Source organism: Neofelis nebulosa, chromosome 1, assembly GCF_028018385.1.
Source record: "Neofelis nebulosa isolate mNeoNeb1 chromosome 1, mNeoNeb1.pri, whole genome shotgun sequence".
Taxonomy (NCBI): Eukaryota; Metazoa; Chordata; class Mammalia; order Carnivora; family Felidae; genus Neofelis; species Neofelis nebulosa.
In genome coordinates this window covers 51,858,861-51,878,398 of record NC_080782.1, presented here as the reverse complement: position 1 = coordinate 51,878,398, position 19,538 = coordinate 51,858,861, and the positions used below count along the sequence as shown (strand labels likewise).

The window sequence follows — 19,538 nt, the reverse complement described above, 5'->3', positions numbered from 1 at the left end:
CTACCATGAGTAATGTGATTTATGGCTCCATCTGTGTGTCCCCAGCAGGCTCTGATTTGGGAGGAGTTCCCTGAACCCCATCTGTGAAGGTGGGAGCAAGCTTGGGGCTTTCCCAGAGCATCCCCCGGGGAGGAACCTAACCTGTCTCTGGGCTGGCTCTGGCAATCCCTGGCCCTAAGTGCCTAGGAAAGAATCTAACAGCCCTCATTCACCTCATTTTGTGTTCCTCAGGGAAGACTTTTGTGACTTGAATTTCAGCAGAAAGGCCATAGCAGTTTGCAGGAGTCTCAAGTCCAGATGCCCGCCAGGACCAGGCAGGTAACATAGTGAATCCAGCTGGGTGATTGAGAGGGTGTCATGTGGTCACTACTGTGTTGAAAACAGTGTCTCCCTAGAGGATATGGCTCCTACTCCGTTCTGGTCAATTATTGCCTTTCAAGGGTGTAAGCTCCACATTGCGGAACCTTCAGGAACCTCTAGGAAACCTATTAACTTCTCATTTAATTTAAAAATTAAATTAAAAAAATTATTAACACAACAGAAGACCAATAAAACACATCGTAAGTTAGAGTAGTTCTTGGGCTGGAAGCATGCTACTTCTGGTATATAGACCAGAACATTAGGCCAGGAGGTCTGAGTTTGTCTGCTCTTAGCTAGATGACCTTGGAAAAAGCCACCTCTCCACTCTGACTTCTGTCTCCTCATTTATAAGGTGGGAAGGGTATCAGCTTGGACTACACTTCAGATTTATGATAACAAAACATGGAATATATGGTATCGTTATTCAACAGTGAGTTCTGTGAGAAAGAATGTGAATAAGTCAGCCTCTCCCTTCTTTGGGGATGCAGGTGAGTCTCTGAGCTTCACTTCTTCCAACCAAGCTCTAACTTCTAAGGAAGAACTGGGCCAGTTCTGACCAGTGTTTCAGGCTGCTGCCCTTGCCCGGGATACAAGGGACAGGATACACAGGAGGTCATGCCTTCTGCAAAAGGAGGATTGGGACTGGAGTAGTCAGTCTCCAAAGTTATGCCTGGCTGGGGAGCACTTCACAGTGACAGTTCTCCAGGTCTGGGGTGCAGCCTGCGCTATCCTCTCACCAGGACCCTCAGGAGATGCTCATGCACAGCCAGGTTTGCACGCTTCTCCCCGCTGTAAGTGCTCTGACCCTGTGTGTGCCCATTCTCCCAGTAGAACCACCAAGAGAGTCCCTTAATAGCTGTTTGGTGAGCACTTACTATGTTCCAAGGCCTGTACTTGACACTTTCCTCATGCTCTCTTACTCCCCCTATTCTTTTTTTGTCCTCACAGCATCACCCAGAGCTAATATTATTATCACCATTTTCCAGATGATGATACTGGGGCTGAGGAAGGCTCAAGGTCTCAATATGGGTGAGTGGTAGCAATGGGTTTCACATTTAGAAATGCTTGAGGAGCCCATGTGACCTCCAACGCCATGTCACCCCTAGATGACACATACACACGGCCACAAAAGCCCAATCACTCAGGATCTCACTGCCCACCCCTTGCCCCAACCGGCAACATACACTCACACTTTGGTGATCTCAGGGCAGCAGCTGGGTGGTGGAGCGCCACCTAGTGGTGGTCTTAAAAACTTCTCTAGAGGGGCGCCTAGGTGGCTGAATCGGTTAAGCGTCTGACTTCAGCTCAAGTCATGATCTCACGGTTTGTGAGTTCGAGCCCCGCATCAGGCTGTGTGTTGACAGTTCAGAGCCTGGAGCCTGCTTCGGATTCTGTGTCTCTCTCTCTCTCTCTGTTCCTTCCCCGCTCACTCACTGGCTCTCTCAGAAATAAATACAAATTTAAAGATGCTTTTGAAAGTTCCTGTTCCACCAGATGAGTTTGGTGGAGGGAGACAATTGCCCTGGCAGAGTGAAAGAGATGACTCCCAAGGGTCAGGATGAAAGTCATGCCTGGGGTAAAGGGCAGCAGAACTGAGGCCTGTGGAGGGGCCTCAAACAGCATCTCAAACTATAGCATCTCAACCAGTGCAGGAAAATGATAGAGGCTTCTCTTTCTGGAAGCCAATGAACATGGGTTTTTACACTTTATCCTTGCAACTCCCCTGTGAAGGAAGGGGAGGTCTTAGGGACCTATTTTACACATGGATAAGATAAGACACATAAATCCAGCAGCTTGCCCACGTGCCTTGAGTTAGTGAAGGAGGCAGCTAGCCCTTTCATCACACTGGTTGAGAATGACAGTGGTGATGATGGAGGTGATGGTGGTCACGGTGGCAGCAGCTAATATTTGCTTGTAGCAAATCCTTGTAGCATGTCAGCTGTATGAGCTAAGTACATTATTATCCCCATTTTCAGGTGAGGAAACAGATTCAGAGGAATGGATGAACTTAGCCCAAGGTGACACAGCTTCTAAGTGGTAGAGGAGAGATTCAAACCCTGGCAACGTGTCTCCAGCGCTAAAGCTCTTAACCAATGTCCCTTCTACTGGCTGAGGAAGCCTCCTTGCTGAGATGCCAGCAAAATGGATGCTTTGCTCCAGCACACCTCACTCCGTTTACCCTCCAAAGCTGGCCTGAGAAGCCATAGCCTCCATCAGCTGGCGACGCCCAACCCCACATTCTCCTCAGAGACTCACTCTCTGCTGTGTGACCTTGGGCAAATGGCTTCCCCTCTCTGAGTCTCTGTTTCCCTATCTGTGAAATACAGAGCTTAAACTAGTTGAGCTCTGAGGTCCTGCTATTCCAGGTCTGTGAATCTATAATGACACTGGCTTAAGAATTTCTCTCCTGCTAACAATTTGAATTTGTCCTTGAATCAGTTACCAATCTAAAGACAAACTCACTCTCTCTCCTCTCCCTCCTCCTCCTCCTCCCTCTCCCTGCCTCCCTCTCCCCCTGCCCCCTCTCTCTTCTTTTCTCTTCTATCCTCTCTCGTCTCCCTCCTCCTCTCGCTTTCTCTCAATCTCTCAATTTTCAGCCTAATTATGGCTAACTGTCTGTTATTTAGAGACTTATTATCCAAGCTCATTATGAGTAATTATTCAGTCTGGAGGGGAAACAGCAACACTGCTAGTTTAATTTAATGCTTACCTAGTTCACTTAATTAGCAATAAGTCTTGGCAAAACGATGGAATGCAAGGGGTCCTGGCTTGGTGGGGGGTGGGGGAGGCTGAATGCTGTTCTTGGGAAGATAAACAAGTTTCAGGGCAGAATGTGGGAGGAGGCAGGAGGGAGCTGCCAGTAAGCTGGGCCATGCCATCTGTCTAGACTGAGGATGGCCCATGACAGTGAAAGGTTGTACATTACACGGACTGGAAGGGCCACGTGTCAGGTGACACTTATGAAGCACCTGCTGTGTGCCGGACCCTGTGTAAGGCTTTGAGCAAACCTTATTTCTAATGCCCCATATCTGGGACTTGCACATTCTAGATAATTTAGATAATCGGCTCTCATAGTGAGTATGTTCTCTTTTTAGTAACCTTGCAGTAATTCTGATTAGTCAAGGAAAACATTGCCCGCTTGATGCTGTTGTGTCTGCTACATATCTCTCTTCACAGAGGGAGGCCATAGGTTCAGGGCTTTGGGCTGGCAACAGGATCTCACTGTTGTTCAGCTTTGGCTTTTTTGATAGTTTTCATCTGTTCATGACAAATGATGTTGGCTTTCCATATATAGAAGTGATGTAAAGTTTCTATTGTAGCAAAAATAAGTGAATTGTCATACAGAAAAATATGGGGTAAGAAGTCAAGGTGAGGAACACTGCCAAGGGGAGAGGAGAATGGAAAAGGGTCCGTTCTGTGCTCTGGGTTAGGGATTATCTAGCCAGGAGGCAAGCCGACCCCAGTCCTCCACTCCCATGCCCTAGACAGATGCAAAATCAGGCAGAGATGACCCAGATGCTGCTTCAGAATCCTGGGCTGGGCTCCAGGCACCCACCAGGAGGTCAGAATGACCCTTCTGACCACATTTCCCAGCCAGCCAAAGCCCCTCGCAGTTTTTCCAGGGCATCACTGTACAAACCAGGACATCCCAGCCCCTTCTAGTCCCTCTTGCCCCTCCCATGGCCCCTTGGCCATCTCATACTCTCTGATTTCTCCTCAGCCCTCATTGGTCCTTCTGGTCCCCCTTTGTGCCACTAGGTAAACAGGCCCAGAAGGATGCCTCCACGGCCAATTAACAGCAGAGCCATGGCAATGCCAAAACACCTTCCTGGCTAAGCCCTGGTGTGTCCCTCCTTTGTCTGCCAGCCTTGGAGCCTAGGTCCACGGCCCTTTCCTGGAAGTGCCACACCTACTCCTACCCACCGTCTGACACACCTGCCCTGTGGCCCCTGTGAGAGTCTGTGTGTTACCTTTCCCAGGTGACATCTGTCTGTCTAAAGGAGCCCTGTCTCCCTACCCACAGAAAGGTGGGTGGCAAGGTAGGGTGAGGGCACATGGAAGTGTGCCCACCGTGCTTCTTGAACACCACCTTTGGCTACTTCCAGGGGGGTCAGGAGTATTGCAGTCCACATTCAAGCCTCCCCTGCCATGTTGCAGACTGCACAGGGTCTCAGGGCCAAGGTTTGGCCTATGCAGGCATCCTGAGTCCTCTCCCACCCCCAGCGAGCTAGAAACTGTCCCCAGACAGCAGAAAACAAAAAACAAAGACAAAGGTTTGGAGCAAACAATGTCTGTTCTTATCCCAGCGTTCACTGCTGGCTTCATAGCCCCCTGGGAGCCCCGCCTGCTTACTCAGGCCAGCCTCTTGCTCACACGCTCGTAGGTTACACCTCCGATGGTGGAGATCTGAAAGAAGCAGTGGGAACAGAGGGAGTCAGTTTAGGGGTTGCTAAGTGACATGGGGCACAGCTGGAGGAGGACTGGCCTCAGTCCCAGCCCTGAGTAGAAGTGAGCGGTTGCACCACTCCTCTGAACTTCAGTTTCCCAATTTGTTACACAAGTCACTGTGCAGACTCAATGTGGCGAAAGTGCTAAACAGATGTCAGGGCTGATGTGGCTCTTTGTAGTATAACCTTCCACCTGTCTGTTCATTGAAATTCACCCACTTCAGGCACTTGCCTTGCATTATCCCATTTAATCCTCCCAACAATGGTGTAGGGTTGTGCCCATTGTACAGATGGGAAAACTGAAGTCTAGAGGAGTCAAGTAAGCCCTCTAAGATCAAGAGGCCACAGCCTCTGCACACACAGCATTTATGGGGCACCTGTGTTCGGTAATGGGAAGATAGGGTCCCTGCCCCCAAGAAAGTGTAAGATTTCTTGAGAGAGGCAGGTGAGAGGATGCTGTTCCGTGAAGGCCCACTGTGTGCTGTTTCCTGGGCTTGAGGCCATCAGGGACCCAACATCGTGGGGCACGTACATATCATCAATTGGTCCTGAGACCCAACAGAGGAGGCTGCCTTCTCACGGGAAGTGGGAAGGTGGCAAATGGAGTTTTGTCAAGGGCAGCAGTGTGAAGTGATGTGTGATTTGTACATGGAGCAGGATGGAGCAGAGGGGGAGCTGCAAGCAGGAAGGAGGCTGGGACTTGGTCTAGAGCCATGGTGAGAACATGGCAAGCGTTGCTGATGGTGGTCTGGAGGGGGAGGATGGATGCCCACCTAAGGCACTCCCTGCTGGTGGAGGACAGAGAAGTCCAGGATGATTCCAGCCTCTGGAAATGGGAGATGTGCCCACCAAGACAGCTTCTCTGTGGTGCTTGGTCTGTGTGCATGTGCATTTGTATGTGTGCATGCCAGTGCCCTGGTGCATACATGCATATGCACGTGTGTGTGTGTGTGTGTGTGTACACATGTGACACCCTGATCTCTGAGCACTGCTCACACCACACAGGCTCCATGGTCAGGAGACCTTAGGAATCAGGAGACAGGTTTGTTCAGTTTGGGAAGATAGATCCTCTTGTTGGGCACAAACCTGCTTCTGGGTCTCTGCCCTCAGTTCTCCCCACACACCTCACAGTTTGGGGAGCTTTGCTTCTGGGAGTCAGAACCCACTGGCTGACATTTAATGTAAAAATGTGTCCAAAGCTTTTACCAGATTCTCTAAGAGATCAATTTCCATCCAGGAAAAAATGGATAATCACTTTTGATCTTTTATATATTTTTTAAAACACTGGGCATCTTTTTCATTTTTAGATTAAAAAAAAAAATTAGAGACCCACCAGCCTGGGAAGAGCTGGCAGAGACCTAGTCTAGAAGTCAGCCAGTGGAATCTGCCTCCAGCACAAACTAGCGTGTGGCTTTGGACAAGTTACTTGTTGTCTCTGAACCTCTATGGCCAGTCTGTAAAATGGGAACAATGAGAGGTCATTGAGTCTCTTGGGCCTCTAGACTGGGTTTGAGATGAAGAAAACAAGGGAGAGAGAGAGAAAGAAAGAGAAAGAGAGAGGAGAAGGGGGCAACAAGGAGGTGGCAAACCCTACCTCCCTCATCACTTCCCTTCTGGAGAGCCTTGGGGAGGGTAGACTGGACCCCAGGGAGCTCTGGCCCAAGACATAGGATCACAAGGTGGGGAATGAAGTGTGGAAATGCCTGCCTTTTGCTTTTAATTTCACATCCATTTCTTTCACCTGGGGAAAATTCTGGAACCCCGGGAAGAAGTAACGGCCTCCAATCTGTGTTTACAGAGCACCAAGTGTGGGAAGGGGCCATCCACAGATGTGTGTGTTAGCCCTGCCTGCATTTTTTAAAAGGATTAATTCAATGCCAATGTTTAATAGTCTGGAGATTTCACAAAGAAGTACAAATTTCCAGCTTCTCTTGAAAAATCAGAAGGTCTAGCAGAAGGGCCTGGAGGATGTGGAGCAGTATGGTGGCTGCCCTTGCAGGGCCCACCCAGACTCCCCCCTTCACCTAAACTCTGGGCTTCCACACTTGTGCCCAGGCAGTGGCAGAACCAGACTGCCAAGCGTCAATTCCCAAGACTGTCGTAGAAGATAGGTGCCCTCCAGCTCACCGCTTAGCTCCCGGTGCTTCAGTCCCCTCACCTGGAAGATGGAGATAGAACCCCCGCCTAACAGGTTGCTCTGAAGATCAAACCAGATGACCTACACCGGGTGCTCAGCACAGAGCCTGGCACATGGGACGTGCTCACAGAGCCAGGACCCAGAGGCCTGGCTCTCAGGGGCCATGGCTGGAGGCAAAAGAGTGTTCTCATCATTATCCCAGGAACGAGCAGGACACTCACCTCCACCAGCTTGTCACCCACGATCTCTGAGGTCTGGTGATAGTTAGGGAAGTCTGCCACTATCTTCCCACCCTCCATCTGCACGGTGGCCTGGGAGGGAAGCATAACACTGAGCCTGAGTTGGCAGACACCCCCAAATGCAGGCCAGCCCCCCAGGGAGGAAGGGCTACCTACAGCCATCGCAGCCCCCTCTGGCATTGTTTGCCTTGTAGATAGATACACGATGACCTATGTCTGAAGATACGGGTAACAAGCACGAGTCGTTCAACCTTGCTGTGCCTCAGTTTTCTCCCCTCTAAAGTGGGGGTAGTAACTGTACCTACTTCAGAGTTATTACGAGGACTAAGCAATTTCATATGACATGTGTAAAGTGCTTGGCACGGTGCCTGGCACATGGTGAGCACACCTTGTTAGCCACAGAGTTAGTTACGATCCTCACTGATAGGACAACGATGATGTCAGCCAAGGATGTGGGTGCAGCTTCATTTGTAATTGTAAACAACCTAAATATCTAGTCTGGACTGTCCACTGGTAAGTAACCTAAATATCTTATCAACGAGGGAGTGTTAGATGAATGGTAGGCTTTCCATACTGTAAGATACTATGCAAGCATTAAAAAGAATAAGGCAAATCAGTATGTGCTGACTCATTCAACCATGAGAAATGGTTGAATTTTTTTAAATACACAAGTGACAGAACATGAACGTTATGACTACTTCTTCTCCACTGGGGCAGCCTAAGGGGCAAAGGACGCACAGTCATGACTGGGGCTATAGAGAGAGGGGACCCAGAATGCACGGAAGACCTGAGGGACCAGGCTGGGTCAGATGAGGACAGTCACCTTTTACTTCTTTCTTATGTAAGATTGTGGTTTCAAACCCACATGAGTCTGATTCTAGGGTTGTCAATCTCTAGGCTACGTTGGAAGGCAGCATGAAAAAATGGTTATGCTCTCTGAAGCCAGACTGCCTGGGTGTGAAGGTGCACCCATGCTGTGCAACTGGGGCAAGAGGGCAAGCTGTTTAACCCCATGGCTCAGCCTAACTCCCTCATCTGTAAAATGGGATAGTAATTGTAGCAACTTTGTAGGCCTAACTGCATTAACATATGTGAAGTATTCAGCAGGTGTCTGGGATATATTAAGTGCTTGGCACATGATAACAATTTTAAACAATTTTGTTACAGTGTCTGTTATGGGGGTAGCATTAAAAACCAGGAGTGGTTAAGTTGCCAAGTAACACAAGTGCTTAGGGGCTGGAGGCTAGACTTGAGAACAGAGCCTCAGCTTGGGGTATAGCCCCAGGGGACACGCTTGAGACCAAGAAGTTAGCCAGAGGCTTGGGGAAGGAGGAAATGGCGGCCAGTGGCCTCTCACCTTGAACTTCTTGCCCCCCACAGTCTCCATGTCACATTCTTTGCCGATGGTGAACTTGTTGGTCATGGAGTGGCCGCTCGGGTAGTGCTGGGACCAGATGAAATTCTGCCCGTCCTGCTGCACCTCCGTGACAATCTTGAAGTTTCGGCCCTTTTCGATAACATCGCTGGGGAGCCCTGGCCCAGGGACAAGTAGAGCAGCTGTGTAAGAGCTGCTTACAGCTTGTGGCTTTGAGAGAGGGCTTTCCTCCCTGGTGGCAGGCTAGCGCAATGGTTAAGAACACAGATCCTAGTTCTACCATGAACCATGAGCTTGGATGAGTCAGTCACTACCTCTCTGAACCTCAGTGTTTCCATCAACAAAGTGGGGATAATAAGGCCCATTTCACAGGGCTGTTGCAAGGTTGAAATCAAAGTGATAGTGTCTTGTAAAACTTCTGGCATATAATTGACAATAAATAACAGCTGCTCTTCTGATAGTAGCGTAGCATACACAGACTGCCAAGCTCACAAAGTCCTTGAACGAATGGGACCACCAACACCGTCTCCTAAGGCTCTTACTTCACAGATTAGACGATGAAGACCTGGATCAGGAAAGGGGCTTCTCAGCATCTCAGTGGAGGCTAGCAGCAGAACCAGGTCTAGCATTCAGACTGGCTCCCTTCTATTCCACGTGAGACTGTTGTAGGGGAAGCCAGGCACCAATCCTTCAGGGCCACTCGCAATAATTGACCCAGAAGGACTCTTGTCTCCCCTGTGCCCTGCTCTCAGGGCCTCTCTGGCCACTGGGAGGTAGGGCAGAGATCCCCGGGGCTGTCCCTTGACTCATGACAATGGCGCTGCCTCAGACTTAGATAGTGCACCAAGACTTCTGCAGGATTGTCAGGACCGCTGTCCTGGGTTCCTCACACCCAGTGCCACAAATGGAGCGGTGAGAGGAGTGGCATCTTTGATCTCTTCCCGTAGTTCCTAGCACAGGAAGAGAGGCCTGTGTTTGTTGAATGGCCAAGTGAATGCATGGCTTTTCAAGCCTGGTCTCTATACCGACCTTTTGGTTACTTCTCCCCAGGCAGGATGTGGTGGCCCCCCTCATCATCTCGTCATAGGGCCCTGGGTTCTAATGATCTCTGTCCCTAATTTACAGTGTGACCTTGAGGCACCCCATCAGTAGCATCAGATTGGCCCTTGAATATAGCAGGTGTTCAGTATACATTTGAATGAATGAATAAACCAATCAGGTCTCCACCTCACTAACTACTGGCTATGTGACCTTCGACTAGTCACTCCACTCCTCTGGGCCTCAAAGAGTTTGGGTTCCTGGCCCCAAGCTGGCTGTGACAGACCAGCCCTGGGAAGGGGTACTCATGCACTCACTCACCAAGACGCTTCATGAACTCGTCATAATTCTTCTCACTCTCGATCTCGTACTTGCCGCTGAAGGCCATTCTGCTGGAGAGCTGGAGGGCAGACGGCAGGGGGATGAGGGAGAAGGGTCGTGGTGCTGAGGGGCCTGGTGCCCCAGCTTATAAACTCTTCCACATGCTGGGGCTCGGCCCCTAAGTCACCCCACCTCTCCCTCCAGCCCCTGAAGAGGAAGCACTTGCCACTTTACAACGTGGGCAGGACCTAAGAGGAGCAGAGCCCTGAGGTTAGTCACCCTGGGGAAGAGCTGGCTGTAAGCCCACTGCCGCTCCCAGCAAGGACGAGGGCAATGCCGTGGCCTTTGAGGCCTCATCCACCGCTGCCATCCCACCCCCAAAACTTCCTCCTTGCTCTGCCCTCCAGCCACACTCTCGTCACCCCTTATTTACTCGTTCACCCTCTCATCCATCGACCAAAGTGCACCAAGCACCTCCTGCATGCGGGGCTGGCACTGAGGAAACACAGATCCATGAGACATATACCCTTCCCCAAAGAGCTCCGTGTCTAGTCCCGAGACGAAACACCTGCCTGCAGAGAACCCTCAGCAGGCAGCATGTTAGTCCTGAGACAGATGCAGATGTGTGGCCTAGGGCTCCAGGAAGGTGTGAGCTCTGCAGCTGGGGTCTGGTGCATGTTTGTGTAGATGGCAATGCTGGTCCAGAAGGAACAATAGAATTTGGATGTTTATTTTCTTTTTCTCTTTTTATTTTTTTTAATGTTTATTTTTGAGAGAGAGAGACAGAGTACGAGCGGGGGAGGGGCAGAGAGAGAATGGGAGACACAGAATCCGAGGCCGGCTCCAGGGAGCGGTCAGCACAGAACCCAATGCGGGGCTCAAACTCACGAACTGTGAAATCAAGACCTGAGCTGAAGTCCAACTAATGCTTAACTGCTTAACTGACTGAGCCACCCAGGCACCCCATGGATTTGGATATTTAAAGAAACAGGAGGGCTGGAGAACACAGGGCGATGCTATTCTAGGATGAGCAGAAGCCTTCAGCTCTTCTCTGTTTCCTCTCTCATCCTTGCTTTCTTTCTTACTGACCCTAAGTATAGCACATAAATAATAGCCATGATCACCATGTAAATACAAGATTCCATTCTGTTTTTCTTTGCTCAGCATTAGTTTGTAAACACAGTCCCATGTTTCTATAAAGCTGCCTTTTTTTTTTAAGTTTATTTATTTTGAGAGAGAGAGAGAATGAGCAGAGGAGGAGCAGAGAGAGAGGGAGAGAGAGGATCTGAAGCAGGCTCTGTGCTAACAGCAGAGAGCCTGACATGGGATGTAACCCACGAACAGTGAGATCATGACCTGAGCCAAAGTCAGACACTTAACCAACTGAGCCACACAGGCAACCCCCTTCACATGATTTTTTTAAAAAAACATCTCCTTAAACAGAAGCCCCAGGATGGGATTCCAAAATTATGGGATCTGGAAAATTCTTATAACTCTTAACATGTTTTGCCAAGTTGGGACTGTATTGGTGTGACATCGAGCTTGTCTGGGTGCTGAATTTCTTGGGACGCAAAGTTTAGACCATCTTTGGCACTTTCCCCAAACATACCGTCCCCCAACATCTCAAACTATGTCATCTTGATAATCTATTTCTTTTCTTTTTAATAAACTTTATGGTGTAAAGGGCTTTTAATTTTCTGATTATAAAAGTAGTTGATGTTCACAGTAGGAAAACTGGGAGTAACAAAGGACAAATAAACTAAAAACTACCTAAATCCCACCAAAGGGCCTTATTTTTCAATTGTAAAATTAATACATACTCATTGTTTAGAAAGACAAACACTCAGGGGCACCTGTGTGGCTCAGTTGGTTAAATGTCTGACTCTTGATTTCAGCTCAGGTCATGACCTCACTGTTGGTGAGATTGAGCCCTATGTCAAGCTACACACCTAAGATTCTCTCTCTCTCCTTCTGTCTCTGCCCCTCCCCCACTTGTGGTCTCGGTCTCTCTCTCTCTCTCTCTCTCTCTCTCTCTCTCTCTCCCCCTCTCTCCCTCTCTCCCTCTCCTTTAAGAATAAATAAACATTTAAAAAAGACACTCAGAAACTTTGTAAAGTAAAAGTCCCACATCCCACTATATCATTTTCAAGAATCAGTTGCTGTTAAGTTCAGAATATATAGCCTTCTAGACATTTCCCACATGCATACAAATATATTTTCTTTTTAACAAAAATGAAATCCCATGATACTGTTTTATCTTGATTTTTTTCCATGGATATTAATGGATCTTATTTCTTCATGGAAACTGAAAAATATCCTATTCACTTTTTTAAAAGTGTTTTATGTTTATTTATTTTTTGAGAGACAGAAAGAGACCAAGCTGGGGAGGGGCAAGGAGAGAGGGAGAGAGAAATCCCAAGTAGGCTATGTGCTGTCAGCACAGATCCTGATGCAGGGCTCGAACTCAATGAACTGTGAGATCATGACCTGAGCCAAAACCAAGAGTCGGATGCTTAACCGACTGAGCCACCCAGGTGTGCCCCCATTCATTATTAAGTGACATTCCAAATGGATAAATCAACTAAGAGTACATTATGTCACCTGGTCTAGGCATGGGAAAACATGGAGCAATTGCCATCTCCCATAAACCTTGGAGGAAAATAATTTCACCGCAGTAACTGGCATGTAAGTTAGGTAGAAGGTGACAGCTGACAGGCAAGCTAGGGAGGCTTAGGGGATGGCGTATAGTCTCCTAGATTCCTCTGAGGTCTCTAGTCTTGGAGGAAGTGTGTACTTTGCAGAGTTCCACCTTCATGCCTTGGCCTGCCTGGACTGACTGCTCACCTTTCATCTGTCTTTCCAAATTCTAACTGTCCTTCCAACTCTGCTTCCTCTAGGGATCCTTCCCTGATTCCTCCAACCTATAGAATGTCTCTTGCAGGAATCCCCATAGTGTGTACCATCTGCTTGTAATGGCTCACAGGGAGACGTGGACTTTACAGTCATATGCATTAGTCTTCATATATTAGCTCAGAGACTTCAGACACACTGCTTTCATTCACTCAGCAGACATTAGCTGAGCACCTAGTATGTACTAGACTCTGGAACTGCCCAGTATCTGCCCTCAAGTCTCATGGGGGACTCAGGCTAGAAAATAGGGAGTTACAACCCAGTGTGATAAATGAGATAAAGGCCATAACATGGGGATATTGTAGAAAATAGAGATGTGGGGTGCCTAGGTGGCTCAGTCAGTTAAGCGTCTGACTTCGGCTCAGGTCATGATCTCACAGTCCCGAGTTCGAGCCCCACGTCAGGCTCTGTGCTGACTGCTCAGAGCCTGGAGCCTGTTTCGGATTCTGTGTCTCCCTCTCTCTGACCCTCCCCCATTCATGCTCTGTCTCTCTCTGTCTCAAAAATAAATAAACGTTAAAAAAAAATTAAAAAAAAAAAAAGAAAATAGAGATGTGAGCCTGACCACCTCCTAAGGATCAGGGAAAGCTGATCTGAGAAGAATTGACCAATAAGCCAAAACCTCAACTTACTCATTATTAAATGGGGATTTTTAAAAAGCCATCTTCCAGAGTTTTAATGAAATTAAATGAGTACATAAATAAGGTGCTTAGCACAGGATCTAGTATTTCATAAGTGCTCGTTGAATGATACTGTTATGCCCACTCATTGGCAATTTGTCCAGCCTTTTGAATTTGCTTGTTGTTTTGAATTAATATTTATTTATTGTAGCATTAATTTAATTCTTCACAAAGCATGTCTTTTGTGGCCCAATTAGATTGTAATCCCTTCACGTATAGAAGCTACATTTCATACTTCCTTGTGAATCTGTACGTGAGAGACACTGGAATACCACTGATTTCATTTTATTTGTTCAGATCAGTCTACAATAGGCTGTGAGGTTGTGTTCTGTACAGTGTGGTCCTCATCATACACTGCTAAGGGTGTGGGAGAAGAAGACTTGTGAAAAATAGAAATTCCTGGGCTCTCCGGTGCCTGGGTGGCTCAGTCAGTTAAAATGTACGACTCTTGGGGCGCCTGGGTGGCGCAGTCGGTTAAGCGTCCGACTTCAGCCAGGTCACGATCTCACGGTCCGTGAGTTCGAGCCCCGCGTCAGGCTCTGGGCTGATGGCTCGGAGCCTGGAGCCTGTTTCTGATTCTGTGTCTCCCTCTCTCTCTGTCCCTCCCCCGTTCATGCTCTGTCTCTCTCTGTCCCAAAAAATAAAAAATAAACGTTGAAAAAAAAAAAAATTAAAATGTATGACTCTTGACTTTGGCTCAGGTCATGATCTTAGGGTTCATGAGATCAGTACCACATTGGGCTCTGTACTGACAGTGCAGAACCTGCTTGGGATTCTCTCTCTCCCTCTCTCTCTGCCCCGCCCCTGCTTGTTTCTCTCTCGTGCGTGCACGCTCTCTCGCTCTCTCTCTCAAAATAAATAAATAAACTTTTTTTTTTTTTAAAGAAATTCCTGGGCTCTGACCCCCAGAAGTTCTGACTTCGTAGGTCTGGGTGGGGCCCTGGAATCTGCATTTGACACACCCCCAGTGGTTGTGCTGCACAGTTACCCTGAGGAGCTCCAGGCCAGGGGATGTGGGCAGGATGGACCAGACAGCCTCTCCAGGGCCCTCCAGCTTCCTCTCCCATTGACTTCCTTCTGCATGGTCAAAACTGTTTTCTCCTAAATAGCATCAAGGGCAGGACGGGTGAGGCGGGGGGTGTGGGAAAGAACAATACTGGCACCCGGATGCCTGACTCAGCTGTGCTCCTCCTCTCCCCTTCACTGGAGTTTATGTGTGCGTCTGACCCTCCACCCCTTCTCCACCTGAGCCCTGCCTCTTTTCCTCTTCAGCTGGGGTTCACGTATTTGTTCAGACACTCACTGAGAACTTTCCAAGAGCGGTAAATGAACTCAAACTGCCTCCATATCTCAGTGAGTTTTTATGGAGCAATTGAACTAACAGAGAGAGACTCTACCCCAATGGAGATCAAGTAGGGCTCCAAGGCCAATCCCCTGGGCCACTCCAACTTCCCACCTGCACTCTGGCTCCTACCTCAAATCAGCCACCATTATTCTGAGAGTAGCTAGCCTAGGGAGTGGGAAATGCAAATGCTTTAGTCCATGGTTGGAGCAGTAGCCTTCCTCCTAACCCCCCCCCCCCCCACCTCAGAACCTTCCAGTGCCTTGCATGGAATAAGAGACTGATCAGGGTTACACATTCCTTAATCAAACCTCCTTCCTCTTCTTTCCTCAACCAAAAATCTGAAGTGCTTCTTGGGGTTCATCCTAGAGTGTCAAGGCTAAATGGGATCTCTGAGGGCAATTTATTCCATGATGATTCTCCCAGCTCTCCTCTCAGGACTCAGCATTCCCTTGGAGCTTCCAGTCAGTACTTTGTTTACCCACAGTTGGAAGCAGAAGAGATGGAGACTCTGAGGCCAGAAGGCCTGGGTCTGAATCCCAGATCTGCCATTCACCGGCTGTGTGACCTTGGGCAAGTCATGTATCTTCCTGTATTTTTGTTTTCCCATGAGTTAATTAAATAAGTTAATCTCTGGAAAGCATTTTCTGCAGAGCCTGGCACAGACTACAGACATACTTCGTTTTGTTGCACTTTGCTTTATTGTGTTTTGCAGATACTGCATTTTTTACAAATTGAAGGTCAGGGCAACCCCAAGTCAAGCAAGTCTACCGGCCCCATTTTTCCAACAGCACTTGCTCACTTTGGGTCTCTGTGTCACATTTTGGTAATTCTAGCAATGTTTCAAACTTTTTCATTACCATTATATTTCTGATGGTGAGCTGTGATCAGTAATTATGACTGGAAGCCCAGAAGATGGTTAGAATTTTTAGCAATAAAACGTTTTATCATTAGGGTATGTACATTGTTGTTGTTGTTGTTTTCAGACATAGTGCTATTGCACACTTAATAGACTAGAGCATGGTGTAAATATAACTTCTATATGTGCTAGGAAACCAAAAACTTAATTTGACTCACTTTGTTTTGATATTCGCTTTATTGCAGTGGTCTGGGACTGAACCCACAACATCTCTAAGAGTTGCCTGTAGGTAAGAGTGTTATGTAAATGTTGCTGTGGCAGGCTAGCTGTGTAGCTTCAGTGCTGCTGTGCCTGGCCACCAGCTTTGCAGTAACAATCAACTCCCTCTTTGCTAAGTGTCAGAAGCCCCAGGGTCCCGTCCTCATTCTTGTCTATTCTCTGAGCACTCACTTCCCTGATGAGCTTGCCCAGTCCAAGTCTTTAAGTGTCATCTATATGCTGATGACTCCAGCTGTTCTCTCCGTCTCAGACTTCCTCTATGGACTTATGTCCAACTGACTACCACCTCACGTCTTATGCCATCTCAGATTTAACATGGTTAAAACCCCTGTTCTTCAACCCTCAACAAAGCCTCCTCCTCCCCTGAACTTCTCCATCTCATTTGATAAGAAACCCACCCGGAGCCAACATCTATCCCGAACCTGTGATGTCCTAAATGTTTTACATGAATTATCTGCTCAATTCTCTCAACCAATTGGTTAGGTAGTATCCTCATAATATCCTCACCATGTAGATGAGGAAACTGAGCCTCAGAAATGTCACACTCAGGTGGTAATTAGAGACCATAGCCTGGCTTCAGGTCCTGCCCTCATGTCGTCGTCGTCTTCTTCTTCGTCTTCGTCTTCTTTTCTCCTGCCCTCATGTCCTCTAAATACAGCAATTGGTTTGGATGCAGCCTCCAGAACCAACTAATTCTTGTGTCAAGTGTTTGACACATAGCATCTGGAACTTCCAAGAGAGCTGTTATTATCCCTATTTACAGAAAAGAAAGTCTAAGCCCTGAAAGGTTAGATGACTTGTCCAAGGTCACACAGCTTGTTGCTGATGACACTTGGATTTGAACTCAGTTCTCTCTGACCTGAAGTGGTACTTAACACCACTATGGATCCTGCCAGATCCCTGATGAAAAGCCGAATATCAGTCTCTGGTTCTAATGTCAAAATTATGACCCACGCATTCATCAATTAATTCATTCAATATACATTTACTGAGCACCAGTCTACGTGTTAAGGAGCAGAGATGCACAGCAAGATAAAACAGTCCCCACCCCAACAAATGAAGCTCGGCCTCATAGCCCATTCCCCTTTCCCCCATGCACCCCCCTAATTTTAGCCTCACTTCCTTTCCTATCCAGCCCATTGATGCATCACTTTCTCTGCCAGGACCCTCAGTGTTCATTGGTTGGCTTCCCAGGCCCCATCCTTGGACCAAAAAACCCCTGTATTTTCACCTCCCATCTCCAGGATTGCTGATTACATCAGAAGAAAAGGTACAGTGCAGGGAAGGGAGAGTGACACCACTACAAGTTCATGGTCCTCCCTCAGCCGGGTATTGAACACTCACTAGTCTTTCCCCTCATCACTGGGTGGTTATCAACTCTTATCAAGTCTCCTACATCATCCCCACCACCCAAGTCCACCTCAGTCCCAGCCATCACTTTAATGACCATATACTAATCCACATTATGGATATATCACAACTTAGTCAACCAGTCCTTATTGTTGGACGATTAGGTTAGGTAAGAAAAAATACATACATGAATAAGAAACACCACAATGTGGAGAACACAAAAAAAAAGCATTATTCAAGACCATGAATTAACATGAAGAGTATTATTTGAGGCAAATGGGATGGGGCTAAAGTTCTGGTAGATGTTCATGGGTCATAAACCAGTACAGGACAGTGACCTCAGAGATGGTCCCTGGAGATGAGATGGGAAATCCTAGACAACCTTTGGTCTTCAGGACAGCCTCCTCACTGGAGACAGTATTCACCAAACAGGGCAAACCCTTGTTTTCTGTCTCTGCTCTGTGTCTCTGACTGTTCCACTCAATTTTGAGCTGATGGAATATCTGACTGTTGTAGACACAGTCCTTGATGTTGCAAATAAAGAAACCTACTTGAACTAGACTAGGCCAAAAGAAGGGACCTATTAGGTTAAACCATACCCAATTGCTAATATTTGATCTTCTTGACCTTTAAAAACAACAGTTTTTTTGTGTGTGGTTCAACCTAATATAAGGATGTGGGGCCAACTTGGAGAACCCACAGGGTAGAAATGGAGTTGGACAGCATGAGGAACTGGAAAGCATCAGAACCAGTCTCTCCATTATCATATGCAGCTTCTTTCCCTGTGTCTACTTGATTCTCCCCTCTTCTCCTTTCTCTGCCCTGTCAGTGCTCACAGAGAAAAGGGCTTTCAGAGCAACTAACAGAAGCTTACTCAGGAGAGACACTGTGATTGGTCTATTGTGAGTCAGGTATCTGCCCATGGTCTGATCATCTGTGGTCACAGAGGCAACGGTCTTTACTGCAAGCGATGGAAACAGATATGAGCAGAAATGAAATTTATTGAAGGGATATGGATTAGGTCACAGAATTTTCAGGCTTGGAAAGCAAGCGGGGACAGAAGAGGATAAACAGCTAGAAGAACAACAGCCTCAAATACATCACAGTAGTGGTTTTGTTGGGATCTTGCTCCCTGTACCACCAAAAGATGGACTGGACAGTTTGCACCCCTATCAACTGTGATACAGCTCACTGGCATTGCAGCCACCATTCCCTTGGGCAGTGGGTATGCCCCCCGCCAAGCCTTCCCCTACCCCCACCAGAATGGATTCTCTTGTCCCTGCTTCTTTGCATCACAAGCTGCAGAGGAAATGTACCTGTGGGAATGTCTGATTGGTTGAGCTCAAGTCAGGAACAGATACCTCATTGCCACTGGTGATAAGACCATGGGGTATCTGGCCTTTACAGCTTTGTACTGGGAAGTGGCCTTGACCCCATCTTCCACCAGAACCCATGCAGTGGGGAGTTCTCTAAACATAGAGGAGGGTGCAGACACTCCATCCCACCAAAGGGACAACTTCTCAGGTGGAGAGTGACAGTTTTTGAAAAAGGGACTGTGGAATGGGCAGTTGCCTAGATAGTGTCCACAACAGTGACCTCTCCCCCAAGGTCCTGCCTAGCTCATGTGCTGTGCCCTCCATGAAGCTTTTCTCTCCTTCCAGTCCAGTTCACCTAGGTCTCACTCTCTTCCACTTAAAACCTGCAGAGGAGGGCACGGGATTAAATTATTACCCTTGCTTTTCCGTCTGAGATTGAAGCAGCTGGAGGGCAAGAAGTCTGCCTTATGCTTTTCTGTGACCTGTACAGCAGCTGACTCAGGGCAGATGTGTAGTAGGGACTTTACAAGTACTTGTTAATTGACTCAGGCATTGATCAGGACTCTTCCTGATGTAGGTAACAGACACTGATTCTTGGGGCACCTGGCTGGTTCAGTTGGTAGAGGACACAATTCTTGATCTCAGGGTTGTGAGTTCTAGCCCCATGTTGGGTGTAGAGATTGCTTAAAAATAAAATCTGTAAAAAAAAAAAAAAATGATGATTCTTAGTGGTAAACAAACAGAAAAGTAACTTCTTGGGAGAGTATGGGGTAGCTCATAGAAAGGATGGAAAAGCTAAACCACCAGCCCTCAAGATCACACTTAACACCACGGAGCAAGAAGGAAAGACCAGTGAACCACCTTCAACCATCATCCATCCTTAC

At 47.7% G+C, this 19,538-nt stretch overlaps 3 protein-coding genes across 5 annotated transcripts in view; 2 read left to right on the top strand and 1 right to left on the bottom strand.

Moving 5' to 3' along the window:
• PWWP2A (PWWP domain containing 2A) overlaps nucleotides 1-19,538 on the top strand; it is a 130,207-nt gene that overhangs the window by 5,182 nt on the left and 105,487 nt on the right. The window lies entirely within an intron of this gene.
• CCNJL (cyclin J like) overlaps nucleotides 1-19,538 on the top strand; it is an 85,452-nt gene that overhangs the window by 62,518 nt on the left and 3,396 nt on the right. The window contains exon 6 of one of the 2 annotated variants that reach the window (XR_009259476.1): nucleotides 15,955-15,998. The exons of the other annotated variant lie outside the window; for it this stretch is intronic. The gene's annotated coding sequence lies outside the window, so the exon portion shown is untranslated. The remainder of the gene's footprint in view (nucleotides 1-15,954; nucleotides 15,999-19,538) is intronic. 2 annotated transcript variants of the gene reach the window in all.
• FABP6 (fatty acid binding protein 6) overlaps nucleotides 4,636-19,538 on the bottom strand; it is a 39,199-nt gene continuing 24,296 nt past the window's right edge. Inside the window, exons 2-5 of one of the 2 annotated variants that reach the window (XM_058722137.1) lie at nucleotides 9,919-9,997; nucleotides 8,542-8,717; nucleotides 7,167-7,256; nucleotides 4,636-4,767 (exon numbers count right to left, since the gene is read on the bottom strand). In XM_058722137.1, coding sequence (XP_058578120.1) covers nucleotides 4,714-4,767; nucleotides 7,167-7,256; nucleotides 8,542-8,717; nucleotides 9,919-9,997 — 399 coding nt within the window. In that variant the 3' untranslated portion in view covers nucleotides 4,636-4,713. Of the gene's footprint in view, nucleotides 4,768-7,166; nucleotides 7,257-8,541; nucleotides 8,718-9,918; nucleotides 10,149-19,538 lie in introns of those variants that run through there. The other variant, XM_058722146.1, reaches the window with a different exon arrangement.